Source organism: Chenopodium quinoa, unplaced genomic scaffold (assembly GCF_001683475.1).
Source record: "Chenopodium quinoa cultivar QQ74 unplaced genomic scaffold, ASM168347v1, whole genome shotgun sequence".
Classification (NCBI taxonomy): domain Eukaryota; kingdom Viridiplantae; phylum Streptophyta; class Magnoliopsida; order Caryophyllales; family Amaranthaceae; genus Chenopodium; species Chenopodium quinoa.
This window is the reverse complement of record NW_018744290.1, coordinates 595,124-615,698: the sequence shown is the minus strand read 5'-3', so window position 1 is coordinate 615,698 and position 20,575 is coordinate 595,124. Positions and strand designations below refer to the sequence as shown.

General features: G+C 34.9%; 2 protein-coding genes across 3 annotated transcripts; both read right to left on the bottom strand.

Moving 5' to 3' along the window:
* Positions 1 to 12,624: 12,624 nt before the first annotated feature.
* On the bottom strand, positions 12,625 to 15,540 carry LOC110695080 (SWI/SNF complex component SNF12 homolog). Its single transcript, XM_021872279.1, has 2 exons — positions 13,243 to 15,540; positions 12,625 to 13,133 (listed from the first exon to the last, which is right to left on the bottom strand). The coding sequence occupies exons 1-2, from the start codon at positions 14,820 to 14,822 to the stop codon at positions 13,061 to 13,063; spliced, it is 1,653 nt and encodes a 550-aa protein (XP_021727971.1). The 5' UTR covers positions 14,823 to 15,540; the 3' UTR covers positions 12,625 to 13,060.
* Positions 15,541 to 16,754: 1,214 nt separating this feature from the next.
* Positions 16,755 to 19,618, bottom strand: LOC110695079 (F-box/kelch-repeat protein At3g27150-like). 2 transcript variants are annotated; one of them, XM_021872277.1, is made up of 2 exons: positions 19,139 to 19,618; positions 16,755 to 18,402 (listed from the first exon to the last, which is right to left on the bottom strand). In XM_021872277.1, the coding sequence occupies exon 2, from the start codon at positions 18,375 to 18,377 to the stop codon at positions 17,046 to 17,048; it is 1,332 nt and encodes a 443-aa protein (XP_021727969.1). In that variant the 5' UTR covers positions 18,378 to 18,402; positions 19,139 to 19,618; the 3' UTR covers positions 16,755 to 17,045. The 2 variants fall into 2 exon arrangements, with proteins under 2 accessions (XP_021727969.1, XP_021727970.1); XM_021872278.1 differs by lacking the exon at positions 19,139 to 19,618 and adding an exon at positions 18,840 to 19,023.
* Positions 19,619 to 20,575: the final 957 nt, after the last annotated feature.

Genomic DNA, 20,575 nt, shown 5'->3' with positions numbered 1-20,575 from the left:
TTATTACTGATGGTTCAACCCTCTTGTCAGTTGAGAGAACAAGGTATTGGTGCAAATTCTTGACTGCATTCTAATGCAGCCAAGATAGCTGCATCAAGGCAAAACGCAGCCTCAACTGAATGAAACACAAGCTCCATCTTCTTCAAGTTTCCTTTTTTATGATTCTGTTTCTTCACTTTCATAATAATAATTTTGATCTCAATTTTCTCTCTCCTCTCTCATCTTCCATTCGATATTTTCTCTCTCCTCTTTTTTCTTTTTCATTTAACATTTTCTCTCTTCTCTGTTATTTGCATCACTATGGATTTGGTTTCTAATCCTAATGAGATCAATGAAGGTTAGTTTTGATGTTGTTTGTAATTATTTTAATTGAGTTAGACTTTGGATGAGTTTATAATTGTTTTTGAATTTATAATTTGATGAGTTTCAATTTACTCTTAATAATTCGTTTTCGATTTTATAATTTCAATTTTTGGTATTCTGATTTTGATGTGAAAAGTAATTGAATTGCTTAATTTGTAATCATTTTCTTTCTTCTTTCTCTCTCTTTTTTTTGGTAGTCTTTAGATTCTCAATCATGTTACAAATCAATAACTATTTTCTCTATGATAAATCAATAATTTTATTTTCTATGATAAATCAAGATTAATTAGATTATTTTCAATTTTTTAGAGTTTGAATAATTACAATCGAATTTGAGTATAATTTCTGTAAAAAAAAAAAAGCGAACATGTATTATTTTAAAAATGAACATCTAGTACAAAATGAACATCCAATACAAAATGAACATTTAGTACACTGAAAATGAACATTCAGTACATAAAAATGAATATATTTCAACAATTTATTATATCTTTATTTTTTCGTTAATAATTATGTACAATGAATTTGAATCTATATGAAAATCATGTTCATTTTTAATATCCTAAGTGTTCATAAATTTTTGTTACATGTTCATTTTTTTACGTGTTCATATGTTAATACGAAATGATCATTTTTTAAAGTGTTCATATATTTTTATGAAAGGTTAATTTTATTAGGTTAAAAGTGGAATTATAATACGTTGAAAGTGGAATTATTTGATCATTTAGTGTTGAAAATATGAACAATTTATATATGGGATATTCTCAACGGTAACCCCCAACAATTGCTATGCAGGTAACCCCCTTTTTTTGGATTATACAAAATGACCTTAATTTAATTTTTTCAGTCACTCATAATCTTATTTCATTAAATTTATTAACTATAGTTAGATTTCTATTTAAAAAAAAAAAAAAAACTAATAAAATTAACCCAACCACCTGCCCAGCTACCCCCACCTGCCCAGCCACCCCCAACTTTATTTTTTTTCCCTTTCTTCTTCTTCTTCCCTTCCCCCCTCCATAACTTCAGGCCACCACCTCCCCGGCCTCCTGGCCCACTTGCCTTCCGGCCACCCTACCCAAAAACCCATCCCCTTCCGTCCCTTTCCGATTTCCGGCCAACCCCCCTTGCCCAAACCCCATCCCCTGCGCCGACGAAGCTAATTCGCCCATCTTTACCAACTTTTCCCCCTTAAACCACCATCCTCGACACCCTAAAACCCCAAAAACGAATTCCCTAAAATCAAAACCCTAGATTTCGACATTCCGGCAACCTTCTGTTGATTGTGTAGGGGATTCTTCAGTTGATTGTGGCGGAATTTCGGCAACCTTCGCTGGTCAAAAACCGGTGATTTCGAGGTCAAAATCCGCCAACATTGCAAGCTCAAAACCATTAGTTTCGCTGCGAAATCCGGCAATTTCGAGAGGTAAATTCGGCTGATTTTTGCAAGTTTAATACAATTCCAGCCACCGCAATTTCGGTAGGCCTATTCCGGCAAGTCGATTCAATTCCAGCAGTTTTCAAGAATTGCTAACCGTCGGGGAAGAGAAAAGGGGAGGGTGGTCGGGGAAGGGGGTTGGGCTACGGCACTCCGGGAGGAAGGGGGAAGGACTCGTCGGTTGTTACGGCTGGGTTATGGTGGGTGGGTTTTTTGGTGGGGGTGGCTAGGCAGGTGGTTGGGTTAATTTTATTAGTTTTTTTTTTTTTAATAGAAATCTAACTATAGTTAATAAATTTAATGAAATAAGGTTATGAGTGATTGAAAAAATTAAATTAAGGTCATTTTGTATAATCCAAAAAAGGGGGTTACCATTGGTGCGTAGCAATTGTTGGGGGTTACCGTTGAGAATATCCCTTTATATATTTATTATGAACATATATGTTTCGTTATTTATTATGAACATATCTGTTATTGATTATGAACACATATGACATATAGATTGATAATTTATTACGAGAGCGAGTATAAGCGTATTAAACAAGTATTATCATATAGGTTTAATTTGCTTTTAGCATTTTCATATAGCTTTATACGTGTAAAAGTTTGGAACAACAAGTATGTAAGTCTGGAACAATAAGTACAAAAGTTTTGAACAATTAGTATAAAGCTTTGGATCAATAGGTATAAAATTTTGGAACAACAAGTATAAAGGTTTTAAACAATAGGTATAAAAGTCTGGAACAATAATAATGGCAAATCCGTAAATAATGAGGCGGTTTAACAGTACACGTAATAACTCCACGTTCCCTCTAAAATTTGAAAACAGTCAAAAATTCTCAAAGACTCTTTAACTCCACTAATTAATCCCACTTCCCCGTTACTGCAAAAAAAAAAATATGTTCGTAATCTCCATTGAATTCCTATTGTTCAAATTTTTTTTTTCTTCAAAAAAAAAAATACACTGTTCGTAATCTCCATTGAAACCCTATGGATTCTTCCGGAAATGCTCCCAGGCCAGCAAAAAAGTCTCTTGTAAACTTCATGTAAGTCGCATTTTCATTAATCTTTAAGAAATACTGACATTATTGATTTGAATTTCAGATTGTTGTATAAAATCGTTTGTTTGTATACAAGAAAAGGATTGAAAAAGAGACTTATTGTTCATATTTTATATGCACAAATTCAGAAAAAAATAGTGTTCCAAACTAATATGCATATTATTCCTAACTTATACACGTAATGTTCCAAACTAATATGCCTATTGTTCCTAACTTATATACGTAATGTTCCTAACTTAAATGCTCATTGTTCATAACACATACACGTAATGTTCCTAATTTATATGCCTATTGTTCCTAACTTATATAATAAATGTTCCTAAATTAAATGTTTAGGAGTCCTGAGAGAAGTATTATCCCCTTCCAACCTCCAAAAGAGATGAAAAGAAAGCAGTCTTCTAATTGTTGTTGTACAGCAAAAAAAGGCTGCACATTTGGAGGAAGAAGATCAAGAAGAAGAATGAGATCGTGCATTGATTAAGAGAATCACCCCCAAACAGCTTATAACAAGAGTTATAAAAGACCTTCCTGATTAACATAAGGAAGCTATCAAAATTTTGGGGTTTGGTGGATTACTTCAATTAAGTTTAGATGCACACAAGGTCAGTTTTTGTGTTGAATTGGTCAGTAGCTTTGACCAAGATAGATCATCTTTGGTACTCTCAAAAGGAAATGAGATATCAATACTGCCAGAGGATGTTCATTTAGTCTAAGACTTGCCCATTGAAGGAGTCCTAATTATAGAATCAAAATCAAATGACTCTGATGAAGAATGTAAACTGTTTCTACAACAATGGAGGAATCAGTTTGGGCTTAACACTGGAAGTCCAACTTTCTCTGTACTTGTAAACAAGATAGAAGATCAAAAAAAGGATGTTCATTTAACACTGGAGAAGATTGTCCTATCACCTACGAAGGGACCCTAATTGGAAATAAAAAGGATTGAATAGACTTTACCAAACAACACAAACATCAAAAGTGGTCAAAGGTGGCTTTAGTTTCAATTTGATTTTTGATAATGTAGGTTATTATTAAACGATCAAAAGTTAACAGATTCTAGATTTTCTTCATTGTTAATTGGTGCATGATTTGAAGATTTTGAGAATTTAAGTGAAACAATACCATGGTTAGTAGGTTTTCCAACTGGAAAAAAAACCCATGGACTTTCAAACAAATACAAACAGAAATATTGAAAGATACAAAAAATTGTGCGGATCTTCAACTGTAGCTGGGAAACTACACCTTGAAACATCAACTTCCATCGAGATGAACATGACATTGATAGAAGTAGTATAGCCACGGATAATTCTGTGTTATGATATTGCAAAACAGCAATCAAAAGATTTAGGAGGTATGACAGTTAGACCGGTAGGAAACAATTATATTGCATTAATATTGTACCAGGTTTCACACCTTAAACATCACAAATATCAAACATTTTGGCATGCCAAACTTACAAGCAATGTATAGAAAGATTGAAATATAAAAGTGATCGACATGAACCTTTTTCTGTCCTTCATGAGACAATATTGATCACCTTATCGATCCCACCATTTTCTCAAAAGAGCCCATTGTAAGTAGTTTTTATTTTATTTTATTTTTATTTTATTAAAATTATACAATTACTTTATTTTAAAATTGGAAGAATGCTCTAATTCTAATTACACTTGTGTCAATGTGTCACCAAATATTTGTAAGGGATACCAGGGGCGAATCTAAGGTCATAATTATATATGTGTCAACGATGTAAATGCATGAAAAATATATGTAGTTTCACGTAATTTGTTAATTAATGAATAATTTTTATATAATTTGTTTATGTTAAATGCTACAAATTGATCTATTTTGTAACTTTTTTAAGGAAATACGTTGGGAGAGCGAGTATAAGCGTATTAAACAAGCATTTTCATATAGGTTTAATTTGCTTTTAGCCTTTTTTTGCGTGTTTAGCCTTTCTTGCGTATTCAGAATTTAATATACCAACGACAACAGGCACATGTTTATAGCTTAAACTTAATGTCTTTATCAAATCGTTCTCATACTATTCTCGAGTTTTGTTGTTATTAGCCACATCTCTAATTAGTGTGGAAATCTAGCCCCAACTGTGATTACAATTGAGCACCCCGGTTGCACCGGAATTTGTTTTCAAAGGCAGTGATTATTCACGCCACACCGAATTTCCTTCTCTTATTTTTGTTCTTATTTTATTGTTGCTCTTGTTTTAGACACCTGTTGAATTGACTACCTTAGTATTTTGATGATTGACTTAACAAAACAAACTCTGACTAATGATGTGTGTTTAAGTCTTGGTTGAACAGAAGATTCTGGTACAAGCTATATGTTCCGGAGCAGGAACAAAAGAGTTTGGAAGTCTTGACGTGATATGCAAGCTTTCAAGAAAAACTTACAAGCTCCAATACTTAGAATATTTCTGTAAGCACTTGAGAATTAAAGTGTTGGAAGGAACGCATAAGGAACTTGATGTTCCAGAAGGAACTTAACGTTTTAATCAGAAAAGGATTTTACGTAAACTTTAAAACAATTTTAAAGTCCTTGAAATAAGGAAAGAGTAAAATCAGTTTGAAAAGATATATTTTGGAAATAAAATAAAAGATAAATAATTATTTAATTTAAAAAGATAAGTTTATTATTTTTAAATTAAATAATTATTTAATTATTTTTATTCTTTTAAAATATCTTTTTAATTATCCTTTTAAAATAAATATTTATCTTTTAAATAAATATCTTCCTAACTAATTTTGACTTAGTAAAATTCAGTTGCCTTGTTTTATGGAAACATGTTGAAGCTTGAGAGGGAAGTCAGTGAATCCATGATTCTCCACTTCCTCAACGTACATCTTAACTCCCTAGTTATGGTGAACGTGAGATTATGGGGGAAGTGGGAACATGGTTGAGACTTAACAATTCTCTCTATAAAAAGCAATCAACAAAATGTTTTGAAGTGTGGAAAAACAAATTAAGTTTTTTGAGCATTAAAGTTTTCTAAGAGTTTTGAAATCAGAGTTCCTTCCATCCTTGAGTGTCTTAAGTGCATTAGGAAAATCCTGTAATTACTTTGTAATTGGGATTGGGGTTTGTGAGAGTTGTAAGTGTGAGGATTGAGTGAGTCCGTCACATTGTACAAGTGATTCATAGTCGAATCACAGAGAGAGTGAAACTGAGATTGAGGGATCGTAGTTGGGATACTTGAGTTCCTCAGGGAACTTGGGTCTAGGCAAAATATTTACTTTTGTAATTCATTTTTACATAGTGAAATAATTCATTGCCTATCTCGAGTGTCTTCTCTCTTAATAGTCAGTTTAATTCCGCAAAATTTTTAAGACTACAATTCACCCCCCCTCTTGTAGTAGACATTGTTCTATCAACACCTATTTTACAACAGACCTCGGACTATAGCTTTTTGAAAGTTTATCGTATGCCTCTTCAGTGTTAGAATCCAAATCAAGTTGTGCTTTGATGAATTCAATGTTCCGAGTCTTATCCTTTAGATACAGATCCATTTTTGTGCTAGTGGTGCCTAGTGAGCATGGGAAATCATTGTTGCATTGTGGCCCAATTAGGGACAAGTAGCCATGTTTCAAGATTGTTTCCGGGCTGTCATGGTCTCGATCATAGAGACTAAAGCTGGCAGTACCTTCTCCTTCAGTGGCTCGAATCGAACCATAGAGTTTACATGGTCTCTCATCATCAAAATTTGTGTCGACGGAGACAGAAAAAATTTGAACTAGGGGTGATGCTAGAATAGGTTCATACTCACTTCTATAGGCTTCTGCTATCTCATTAAAGTCGTCTATTATATATGACTTCGGTTTGGGCTGATCTACCTGCAATATACATCGAACCAAAGGTTAATGGCTAAATGGTTTCTAGTTGTATACATTATTATCCAATTTATAAACACCAAGTTGAAAAACAATCATAAATTAAAGGTGTGTGTCCATGGTGCAGTGTTGATCCACATATATATAACACTAATCCTTTATGTTACCCTTGGAACTGCAACATAAAATGAGAAAATAAATAATGCGAAAGAGAACACCTGATATATATAGTACTAGGATTACCCCAAATATGTAGACAACGCATTAGTTATAACAGTAACACGTACACCAATCTTGAATATTAGCAAGAAATATTGACGGAAAAAGGGGCTTTAGTCGAAGCATTCAAGATCAACATCCTTTACAGGTTCTTAGTACCTAGGTTGCACGGAAACAGGAAATGGAAACGAAAACGGGGAATCGGGAAAACAGAAATTTTAAATTTATGGGAAATGGGGACACAAAAAAAAAAAAGTAATTAAAAAGACATTTAATTAGAATAAAATAACAAATTACAAGAAATAAAAACAAACTAATTATATCATCAATAATCAATAAAGCATAGAAATTCCAAAACACGTGTATTCAAGTATATACATAATCGTTTTTCAAAAAAAAAAAAAAGTATATACATAATCGAATTTCTTGAAAAGATACATTAAAAAATTAAATAAAAAAGTAGTAATATCAATATCTCAGCCAAACAAAAAACATTCAATCAAGGCAATCATGTAGTACGGATCAAAATCAAAATTAAAACCAAAAGTAGAGAAAACGGTCGGTGGTAAACTGGTATTATCTCGACGTTGTTCCGGCAAGGCGGTGACGGAGGCAAACAAGGGTCTCCAAGCATGGAAACGGCAACTATGGAAACTTACTCAATCAAGTATGCTGCTCAACTGCTCGTAATATGTAAAATCAAGGGTTTAATTGCAAGAAATGTTATGTTCGGAGTTAGACAGTTTAGGTAATTTTTAAACCATATGAGTATGAAGAGACCAACATCAATATATTTTGATGCTTCTGATGGGGCTTTCAGCATGGCATGCTAAGAGGGAGAGGGGTAGACAGTCTTTAATTTATGATGCCAGTTGACCCTTGATCCTTAATGCAATGATTGCCTGTTGCTTCACAATAAGAAATACATGCAAACAGTTCTATGAACCATTTTGATTTAGTCTATTAAAGTAAAAAGCCTCAGAGTAATGAACCTTATAGATTCATTGAACATGTATTTTTTGATGGGCAACAGTCTATAAACAGTTATCTGTCTAACAATCTTTTGGCTGTATATATCTGGGGGTCTGTTAATCTTCTTACATACTCATAGAGTATTTTTGTGGATTTCATCTAGAAGCGGTTTTCTTTCATGATCCCTTTTTCTGTCACAGACAACAACATTTGGTGCTTCCATAACAAAAGTATTGTGTAATCTAAACCTTCCTTCCTGTTTCCATGACTGAAAAGTTCCGATTGCATAGGCACAACATTGGGATTATAGTTGCTGACATATAGATGTACTGCCGGAGTGTACCGAGTGTGAGGGTCAATAGTCGTCCTAGGATTTTGTCCCTTATCAATCAATCAAAGCCTTAATCCCATAAGTGGGGTCGACCCTATGAGCAGCTTATGACCTAGAAAATCAAAGACTACACCCCAATCACTATCAATATTAATCTCTACTGTAATGGGAGTTGTTCCTTAAGAGCGCCTATAACTCCTCTGTTCCATAGCACCAAAAAAATAAACAAAAAAGATCCTCTGTTACCTTTAACTGATTAACAGTGATAATAAGAAGCGGGGGGTGTTTGAAATCAGTAATGTTCTCCTTTGAACACTTTCCATGGGTTTGAGTATCTTATTTTAGTTTAGGCCTCCAGGTGATATAACTTTGTTGCCATTTAAAATTAAAAATCACTTCTTCCATTCATGCTAGGGAATGGTTCCCGTAATTTGGCCACTAAGCAGTATTTTTCTGCTGATATTGAAATAATTTCCCAAGCCCTCATCATCATATTTAATGAAAAGATTTTGCATGTTCCCGCATACACTTACCTGAGTTTAATATCTGACACCCCATTATAATATTTGTAATATGGCCTTGCTGTATTATCAAATTCCTAGCTTTAGTCAAGAAGATTATTTCCAGTAGATAGGGGGTAGGAATGAACTGATATGTGCATTTATGGTTTGTGTTTATTTTCTCATTTTTTGCTGTCTACTGTGCTACTTATCAAAGCTAGGAAATAGCCTCAGAAATCAATTTGATTTAGTTATAAATTTCAAGTTTTTGGTTTCTTTAAGAATAAAATGATGTCATTTCCCAGCTGCTTTTTGGTTAATTTCCACTCAACAAAATGCTGCTAGAAGTTATTACTCCGTCCGTCCCAATATATAGTTCTTGTTTGTGTTTTTTCACGGTATTTAAGAAATAAGAGGAGAAAGTGAATGAAGTACATAAAAAGAGTGAAAAGTACAATTATATACAATAGTTAAAGAAGAGAAAGTCAATGCAGTACATAAAAAAGATGAAAAGTACAATTATAGACAAAAGTTAGAAAGAGAAAGTGGAAAAAAATACAAAGCATGTGGAAAATTCAAAGGTAATTTAGAAAGTACAATGAATAAAGTTAAAAAAAATGAGGTTATAATAGACTTTACATACTATCCAAAAATAGTATGCGATCCAACAAAACAGCTAATTAAACAATTTATTTAACCAGATAAGTGATCCAACAATTGATTTGCATTCAATAATTCCCTTGGCGTGGTAGCGGTGGTACTGGTGTTTATAAATTTCATGTATTCAATCTGAGTTCATGTCAGGTGGAGCCATTTTGAGTGTATAGCAAGTTTATTATGCTCAACACTTTTTTTTTTTTTTATCATTATATTTTTTTTTAGGTGTTCCACCCTGTTCACCCTTTGGGCTAATCCGAATTCGAGGATTAGTTCTGGGTGGTTAGGTTCCAGTCCCCTCCCAATTGTTGTTGCGGTGGATCGAACACGCGGTCCCCCCTACCAAGTGTAGCCCCAATCACCACTACACCAGCCAATTTGTATTTTATTGGTATTGATTTGAGGGTTGTATCGATGAGATTTTATGTCGAGTTATTAATTTTTCTCTATACAATTCGGTCCATATAGTACAGTCATTTTGACTCTATAAGTTCTGCTTGTTTTATTTTTTATTTATTTATTTTTTTTTCCTTTGTAAACGACTTGAATGATCAAATCTACAAGTACATAAAATGATTTTTATGCACACAAAGAAACCAATTTATTATCATGCGCTCCCAATGGGAGAATTTTGATTACAATCTGGCCAATTATAGCTATGACCATATAAGAAAAGGAACATACTTAAAACTCAGAACATAAAACCAAACACAGCACTTATTACAGTTGTAATAGAGGTAATTCAAAGGAAAGGAAAAGAAAGGATTTATAGTTGGATCGGAGAATGGTGTTAGTTGAAAAGCCAAACAAGTAACAGTTACCATCCCAATAGCTTGAACAACTGTATGGATCACAGCAACTCGTGAATTGTCGATAGATTCCACAAGCGTACCCTTCAGGCAAGCATTCAAGGGCTGCCAAGTTTTAAAACAAACATAACATTGTAAGTATAATACTTTGTATAAAAACAATGGAATTTCACCGTACGACTAGTCGTACGCTGTAATTAATTTAATTTTTGGTCATGTGCTCAAATAAAGGTATGTGCACATAAACAAAGAAATAATCATTGTTGTACAACACAAGGTAAAACGGATTGAGTAGTAAAAAAAAAAAAAAAAAAACAAAAATCATAGCATTGTAATGTACTTAAATTTAAGCCACTTTGACTTTAGCCATTAAACTACGGAGTATATCAACTTTGATTACGGAGTATTAGTTTACAGTAGTAAATACGTAGTATAATTAAGAAGTCTATTAGTTAACAAAAATATGTCTTAAATTGAGTTAATGTGTCTTGTCATCTTAAGAATGAAGATATAACTAGTAGTTTGAACTGATTCACTGTCTGAATTAGTCGCATAATTAAAGTCATGAACCAAAGTATATGTCTATATGATAGTCCTTGCACATCATTTTTTATGTTTATTGTCCAAAATTGAAATGTTGAATATTAAATGGAAAATGATCCTTTATATTGCCATGACTTACTTTCGGTACATACACCGAACACATCAGAACAATGATAGCCATCACAACACCAGTTAAAAGGATCGCAACTCTGCCCTTCACCAGTCAATGCTTCATTCCTAATTATTCACGCATATCCAGCTTTCTTGCAGTCATATCATATTAGTCAATTCATTAGTTAGTTTTCTATGTATGTTGGTCTATTTTATTATCTTGCTTATACATTTTTAATATGAAGATGTAATTAATGAAAAAAAGTATTTGATGCGGAGTATTACTAGGGAATAAAAGATTACCCGTGTGATGGTGAAAGAAAAAAATAAAAACAAAAAAGATGCGTGACAAGATGACCTACATGTGCTAGCTAGCTAATCGACAACTAGCATAATTAGCTTCTCTATAACAATGATCGATGTAGAGTAATGGATAAGAGTAGTAAGGATTTTGTGGAAGAACATAATTAATATTAATCGAAACCCCAAACGTCCATCCATTAACATAGCTAATCAGAGATGGCAATCAAGCCGGTTAAATGCAGATACCCCCACCCTCATACGCATATACACCTAAAATTTTCGTATCCACCACATCCTACTACTCACCCCTTATAACGGGTATATATCTACATCTATATCCACCCGCGTAGATACAAGTTTAAGTCCTCATCCTGCCATCCAACCATCCAAGTACCAATATCCCCAACCAAGATATCTACTACCCGAATATCTCATCACCTCGGGGGTTCAGAGATTACGTATATCGCCTTTTTATTCATACTTAACAATTTTATTGTACATAAATGGGTAGGGTCAAGTACTCAAGGGTGTGTTGACAAGTGAAGGATGCATATGGGAGAAATATGCATATGAGTTGACAATAAAACTTGCTCATTCGCAAGAGTTGCTTTGTAGAATTGTAGACATAAATCATTCTACTTTTCTTAAAAAAAAAAAAATAATAAATAATGCATAATAAAAACTCAGAAGTCTCAGAGGAAATGTAGTCGAATATGATATTTTGTGATCAAATCTATCTTCATTTACGTTGAGATAATGCAAAATTAGACACTCAACATAATAAAATTAGGCAAATAAAAAAATCCTTAAAATCTTCGTTCCCTGTATGATAATTGCGAACGCATATGGAAATTGTGATCCAAAAATTGATGGATTTTCAAATTTGAGGAGGATGATGGTTTAAGGACTCGTCCCGCATGATTTCTGGTGATAGCCAGGTATGACTATCATGGTGATAGTTTGAAGGTTCATCAGTTCATGGTGGTACCAGGAAACGGTGTGGTGAAAGTGTGAAACTACTTTTAAAAAAGTTTGGTCCAAATTTGCATTGATAGTACGAGGTGTTTGGATGACTTAGTCGGTACTTTAACAGCCCATTTGATATGCGGTCAAATAGTGGATATGCTAAAGAATTTATTTCAATTCGCGAAGAAAGATCCGGGGTTATTATCCATAATAATTTATCAGCGCTCGAGTAAAGGGAGTTAAAAATCTGAATATACAAAAAGGATAACCAGAGAAACGCACGTAAAGATGAAGCACATCAGCCCGTCACCAGACAAAATATAGGGGGGACAAAACTAGGAAAGTATCTGCATGAATGGCTAAGCAAACTGACTCGGTGCCTATGCAAACCTGAAGCTAATCAAGCAACATGCTAACAAGCGCCAAGCAACATGCTAACAAGCCCACAATTCAGCTAATGAATAAACGTAGCTCATTTAACAAGTAGTAAGACATCCAGGGACTTATAATGGCACCCAAAACAACCTAATTTACATAAAATTTAATTGCATTGCAGGCACATAAGTTCTATTTACACGGCAAGCCGCCTTGACCGTTAAAGGGTCTAACAGCCATGTACCACAAGCAAAGGCTGAACAATCCATGCTTTGTTTTGGTGATTGCCAGTCAGGACTCAGGAGTATGTAAGGTAGTAACGCACAAAACTAAAACTACAGCCCCCTTCTGGGAGAGTTTAGAATAACATCTCTTCACAAGTAATAGCTCAATTTTAGATATGCACCAGATAGGCAAAGAAGCAAACTGTGATCTTAGCAGTTATGATAGCATTAAGATACATCAGATGGTTATACAATGGAGAAGCATGAAAACAAGCTTTAACCTTCCAGTGGCAAATGAAGAGGGGCTAATCAGCATTCCTACAGCTCACTCAGCAAACCACCTTGTCTACGTGCTTCCAGGACCATCAGGTGCATTGGCTGGCTTGCGCGTTAAGTAGCGAATAACAGCGTCTTCAACCCTGTTGTTAGCAGTATCACAATACCACATTAAAATATGTTCAGTGAATATTGCATCAATGACATGTAACTATTCTAATGCTTAAATAAGATTACAATAAAGCTACATACCACGGTTGGTTGAAGAAATCTGATCTACGCTCTCTTTCTGCACTACGACTAGCTTCCCCAGACACGGCTTTGAGATCTCTGCTTTGGGATTCTATTAACGCATTAATGAATTCTACAGGTGATTGACTAAAACCAAGAAAGAACGCTCTCCTTCTGCGATGCTCGTGGATCTTCCTAATAGCTGCACAAATTGCTTCATCACAAACCTCAATCTCCTTGGTCTTTTCAGTGTTTGCCAACAGCATGGAGAGCTCTCTCTGTATCGGGAAAGGTATGTCCACCAATATATCATAACAAGCATTTCCAGCAGGGCTATTCCCTGAAAGCTTGATTTGATGGTCCACCTGTATTGGCGGAGGAGGAGTCAGATGCTGCGATATCTTCTGAGAGACCATGGTGAATTTCATCTTTTCTTCCCCAAATACCTTCTGAAGCTGTGGATCACAATTGAAGAAGGTTGGGTCATTTGGGTTCTGCAACTTTCTGGCTTTAACATAGTGCCAGATGGCAGCTATAATTCTAGGGCGAGTCTCAGCTTCTATACCAAGAAGTTCTGTCAAAGGTGGTGAAAGCTTAAATTTCTCAGGCATATAGTTCATATCAAATCGAATATTGACCATAAATTCCTTGTCCCCTTTCCTTTTCACCTCAAAACCCTCAGTGGGTGCAGATGCCCGAGAATTTTCCCATGCTATTAAATGGTTCTCTGGGTACAGTCTCTGATCCAATGCAATGGTAACCCTCTTAAAGAAATTAGAGAACTTTGGGTACATTGGGTTTGGTTTCATTGCAGCAAGCTGCTCGGGATCCACCCCATCCTCCAATATCCTCCCTATCACCTTCAACGTCCATGTAGGTGGCTCCGCATTTGGCTTATTTGGAGCAGATTGATTCTGATTAGCAAACGTATTAAACACATAGATCCGAAGAGTTTTTTGAACAGAGGGAGGGTTTTTCAAAGCCTCCTGAATATCAATCTTCTTTCTTGTCAATGCAGCATCAACACGAGACTCGAACTCAAGAAGCTGAGTATACAAAGCAGATTCAGGCAATATAGGAGCTACCCTATCACTCAAATGCTTCTCCTGAGGTTTCTGCTTCTTCCTCCGAGCAGCAGCTGCGGGTGTAAGGTCCATCATATTCCTCATAGGGGACATTAAATTAATCCCACCCGAGGGTCCTGGAGGGCGAACAGGGGGTTTTTGAGGGATCCTTTTAATACCCGAATTCCCCGGTCCTGACATCGAAGGAGATGAATTACCCCCTAAATTACCCATCCCCATAGCTTGTGACTGATTAAGGGACATACCCTGAGCCTGCAAAAGATGAGCATGGGCAGCAGCAGCCGCTTTCGACTGCGCTTGAGCCAGGGCATGAGCCTGTGCTTGGGCTAATTGAAACTGATTCTGAAACCCAAACCCTAACTGATGAGGCTGATTTTGACCTTGAGGTTGGGAAGATGATGATGATGGGTTAAAATTTGGGGGCAAATTAGGGTTTACCATTCCAGCATTTCCAAATGGGGATGACATTGATCCCCCAATATTCTTGGGTTGATTATTGTTAGTATTTGCAGACATTTCCAAAATCCCACTAACAAAACAAGACTCAAATCAACAAATTCTCTAACACTAACAACTTATTCTATGTTCTTGAGTTCCCCAAACTTCAAATTCAACAGCAATAAACAAAAATTCGAAATTAAAAAGGGGGAAATTCGAAGCTTTACCTCATCTCACGCACACTGTTACAAACTACAGAATTCAAAACCCTGAACTTGAATTCTCCTCAGCATTAAATTACCAGCGAAATGCGATCAACAACCCCGGAATGCGAAAGTCACAAAGAACCAAGATTTAAATTTGGGAATAAAATTAGCAGTGATTTTCAGATCTAGGGTTTAAACTGAAAAAACCCTAGATTAGGAAGTTATGGCATCGATTGATAATCAAAAAAAGGGGGGAAAAGATGGGAAATTTGACGGAATAATAGGGTTTTCTTTGTTGAATGCGATTGCAGTAGAACTGAAATTGTAGAGTGGAGAAGAGAGAGAGAAAGAAGAAGCAGAGAAGTTCAGAGTTGGGAAGAAAGGCGGGGCGTTTCAGCTGGCTTCTACTACTTTTTTTTTTTTTTTTTTTTTTTTTAAGTATGGTAACTATTGCCGTTTGAAAGTTTATGCTCTTTTGCGTTTAGCGATCTAAAATTATGACTAATACGAGTAATATGTTTAATGGTTTATTTGTGATTTTTTTTAACAAAAAAAACTAGTATTCGGCCCTAAGTAATTTATAATAATACAACGACACTTTGAATAATTTTTGCTTTTATTTTTAATATGTATTTATATATTTATGTGCATAGATAGAACATGATTAGTTTTTAGCTTAGATGGTAATAAGTTGGTCTTCATTCTATGAGGTCTTATGTTCAATACATAACAATATAATCTCTTACAAATAAATTACAATTGATGATCAAATTGGGCTCTAGATTATTTTTACTAGATAAAACTTTTTTTACCGATTATCAATCATATTTGTTTTTTAAAGTTATTGATTAAAAAATTCATGACCAAAGTGTTTAAAATAAAAAATCACGGTCGTAAAAATTAAAACTTTAGCCAACTAAACTATCTAATACGAGGAGCTACATTTGATGATTATCTAGTGTAATTATGTGAGTACTAATGGTTATGCAAATGAATGAGGAGGTAGACTCAATTTACCTCACATCAAGGGATCAAGCTAAGAAAATCAGGAATAATTACCTTTTGCTCTATATTACTTCGTACTTTACAAGCTTACTAAAAACTCTCCTAGACGTAATTTATGTGCATTACTCAAAAGCCAAAAAGCCAAAATAATTACTCCCATATCCGTGTCTAATACAATTACCCGAGACTAACATAAAGGCGCTTGTATTTTTGAGACTTGCAATCTCTCCTTTTTACAAAAGTTGATTATCAGATTCTAACCTTTATCAAAGCTCTAAACTCTAGTTTAACTCATCTATGCACTCTTTTAACATTATATGTCCAGATACTGCGTCATACAATCTACAAGCAACTTTATACAAGTTTCACAATCTTCAAAAGCTTTTGATTTTGATATTGTTTTCCCTATGCATAGTTTAATACCTTAATTTCCCAGGAACCTATAACAAGTTAACTCCAAGAAAAGATAGGAAAAAAAAAAACGCCCCAAGCATCAAATGGAATGGTACAAGGTAGCAAATCTAGACAGACAGACATTAGCCGATACACGAACATTCAACGGTTCATATCTTGTCATGGAGGAGAATTACGAGTTATTCATGATGAATGAAACAGTCGCAACAGAGCTCAAAAGTGAATAAAATCTGCTGCAATAATACAGTTCCCGAATTTTGTAGAAGAATAAGCAACCATTAGAATAAGTATGAGAATCATACACTAACATAAATTCAGGAAAGTATGAAATGATCATACTGGAATTCATGACAGTATGGCAGCAGACAGGAAGACACAGTACATATGCATCATTCAAGGAAGTTTGTGCAAATTCGTAAGACAAAGTTCGAATAATACAAGTTCATACTGGTTGAGCATTCTTTTCAGGAAACTCATCAAAATATCAAGGTAAAATGAAGCACAACACAACCATGATATGAATACAAGTCACTCGAATCACATAAAATCAAGACAAAACACAAAACTGAAAAGGAACAGATGTTACAGTTTGAGGGCCTAAATTTCTGGCTTATAACCTTAATTATAATATATTACTGCGAAATATAGAAGGCTCAAGTTTTGAAAAGTTAAGCCTTTAAGCAACCATAACAGTGCAATTCATAATAAAATGACTTCGTCTATTGCCACCACCATCATCAAGGAGCTTCCAGTTCAAGGTTTCAGCACTCGGGTAAGGACAGCAAGTATAAATAGTCATACCACGGCCTGAGAGTGATATAGTCGATCCACCTATGACCAGCAACTCGTCGCCAAGAGACTTGAAGGCCACACCCCAACCTTTATTTATATCAGCTCGAACAGGAATAGGGCCCAAATCCCTCCAAGAATTGCTGTTTTTTAAATACACCATCAAGCTGTTTGTTGAAGTTTCGATAGTGTATAGCTCATTGTTAACAACAGCAACTAGAGGTGGAGACGGGGTGGACTGAGAAGAGGGTAGTGTTAAACCATTCAAAATTCCCGGTATTTCCACCCAAATATTTCTTTTCTCATCAAAAACCTCAGCACAGGTTAGAACTTCATTATTTTGGCTTTGTCCTCCGATGACAAAGAATTTGTCATCCATGTAAACGCCAGAGCACATCTTCCTTTTTACTTTCATCCTTGGGAGCGGCTCCCACGATCTGGTCATAGGATCATACTTCTCAGCTGAATTCAAAATCCCTCCACTCTCCAGACCAATGCCTCCTGCTACATAGGCTAAGCCACCAGATGATGCAGAGGCAAACAAACACCTAGGCTGAATCATGGAAATACCCTTGAACCATTTGTTCATGATCACATCATAAGTCCATATGACAGGTCCATCCAACTCATTCCCACAAACAAGAAGATGAGTCCCGGCACAAAGAGACTCTTTATCGCCGAGTCTAAAGACACCATCACAAGGTAATACAGGAAGTGCCTTGTGGAATGTAAACTGCTGATCAAATGCCCACCAATTATCCTCCCCACTGGCAAGCATGAAGACTGATGCTTCCCTTACACCAATCATTCTCCTTTCTCTCAATAAATCCCCATTTTTTATTAGTGCTAAGAACTTTTTGTTCAATAAGCACAGTTTCCTGAATTCCAAAAGCGGAATTCTAGCAATAATCATATTCTCCAACTCATCACTGAGTTGAGGAACATGAGAGTGTATATAATCTGCATCCTGAGACTGGATACTTAAGGATACAAGCCCGAAATCAACATAGGAAGAAGCATTACTCTTCCTAATTTTATCAGGCCGTGGCTCATCTGAAACAATCCAATGAGCTCCTGCAGAGGAATTCAAATCTATAACATCCTCTTCATTGGATTCACAGGTGTAAAAATTATCTCCAACTTCTTCATACTCTTGCTCATCGAATTCATTGCCTTCCATATCAACTTGTTTTTCCTCAATTTCTTTGCCTTTGGACATTAAAGAACTTTAAACCTTTAAAAACCTGCAAAATCACAACAATATAGTATGTAAAACATTATTACAGTATACTTCAGAAAAACTCTCTTCAAAAACCTCAACATCACATAAACCACAAGTCAAACAATTTCAAGAAGAAGAATTTATTTCCTCTAATTAATTACAGAATTAAATTAAGAGTGATTAACAGCTAAAAAGGTGATTAAGCCGAAGATAATCCAAACAAGAACAAACAACCACAAATTGCCTGAAAAATCAGACATATTTTACCCTCTAACAAAATATTCAATCCTATTACCCAAATTAACTTCATATAAGCTAGGGTTATAAAACATTAGATCAAATATTTGCTAATATGCCACAAATTGGAAAAAAAAAAAATTATACAACAATAGGATTGACTAATGAAGTATAATGAAGTATAATATAATCATTACTAATTAGAAGGATATTAGACCATACCCAAATCAGAAAAAGGGGATTAAGAAGCAAATGATGATTAGTGATTCCTAATTAGCTTAATGATTTCTATCAAATCTCAAAGACCCACATACTAAAACAAAGTTTAGACTAGTAAGACTGCTATTTATATATGCTAATATAAATATATGTATAGAATCAACAAAGATTGAAAGACAAGATACCCACCAATACAAAACAGTCAAAGATAGTACTTAGGAAATGTTGAAAATAATTAATTACCCATTAATTACCCTTAATTAAAAACATCAAAAATTAGAGAGAGAAAGAGAGAAGCGTACCAAATAAGTCAACAGAGGAAAAATGGAAAAAAGGGGGAATTTTTATTTATTTTTTGATTAATTTATTTAGGAAGAAATTAATTGCAGAGAAACAAACAGGGCTTTAGAGAAGAAAGAAATCATCAATGGAGGTTGAGATGCCATGAAAAAGAAGATTGAGAGTAAAACAAGAAAATTTAAAGAGTATAAGTATTTGTGAAAAAGGGGAATTAATTAGTGGGAACGGTGGCTATTAATTTTTAAGTGAATCTATAAAATTCAACCCATTAATAGTAAATTAGTGAAATAGTTTTCAATTAAATTTAAAATTTTTTGGGTTATTTTAATGGGGGTTTAGGTTGGTCCAAAATTCTGCAAAAACTTTGGCTTTTTCACCATTAAAATAGTCTGTAATTTATGAGACATGAGAACGGCAATTTCCGTCGAATTAGAATATTTTAGTGGAGAAAAACTCAGCCAACTATTTATGGGCAGTGAACAGTGATGGATTCCATTTTTATTTAGAAGAAAAAGGGTTAAAAGTGACAAACCGTTTATTTTGATTTTTTAATACCATCCCCAAATTTTTGATATTTTAATATCACATCCCCAAATTTTTAAAAAAAATTAAATTTCTTAATTGATATCGAGCTAAGCTAGCTCCACTGTACAAGTATTGCAAATTTAGTGAAATAGAGGAATTGTTAGCTTTCGAGCATATACTTTTTAGTAACATGATTATGATAAAATAAATGTTATTATTGTTTGGGCCAAGTCCATTATCCTAAGCCCAATGACCTGAAATGACGAAAATACCCCTCCATGATCCAGCCCATCATTAGTCATTTGCAAAGTACGGATTTGCCCTTAATCTGTCCACTCAAGTACAAATCTGCCACCTGAAAAGTACAACTATAAATAGCTCATCATTCATTAATGATGGAAACTTTTTCCTAATTCTCTCTCTCTAGAAAGTACACTTGCTGACTTAAGCATCGAAGGGGCTTTTCTGGGTCACACCCCCGAGGCAGCTAATCTTCTCTGTTTTGCAAGCCTAGCTCTTTGACATACCCTTGGTAGGCGGAGCCGAAGAACATTTGGACAATACTTGAACTTAGTCTCTAGGACATCTTGATACCATACCCTAACACTCCAAGGAGCATTCTGTTTCCAGAAACAGGTGGCGCCGTCTGTGGGGATAACAAACTAAAAGCTATGGTGAACGCTAAGCGTCCTCGAAAGTCTCAAGATGCTACTAGACAAGCTCCAATTCTCTCGGCTCGGCATGCTCATATAGACGAAGAGATTGTACCCCAAGCTCGGAGCGAGCCCATAGGAGAGGTGACTAGCCCTCATATAGTCACCCGTCGGGATTTGAAGCAGCTGGTAGCCCAATCAACAAAAACTTTGAAAAGAGCCTTAGGGCACTAGTTAACCAGGTTGAGGGGCAAGGTAGGT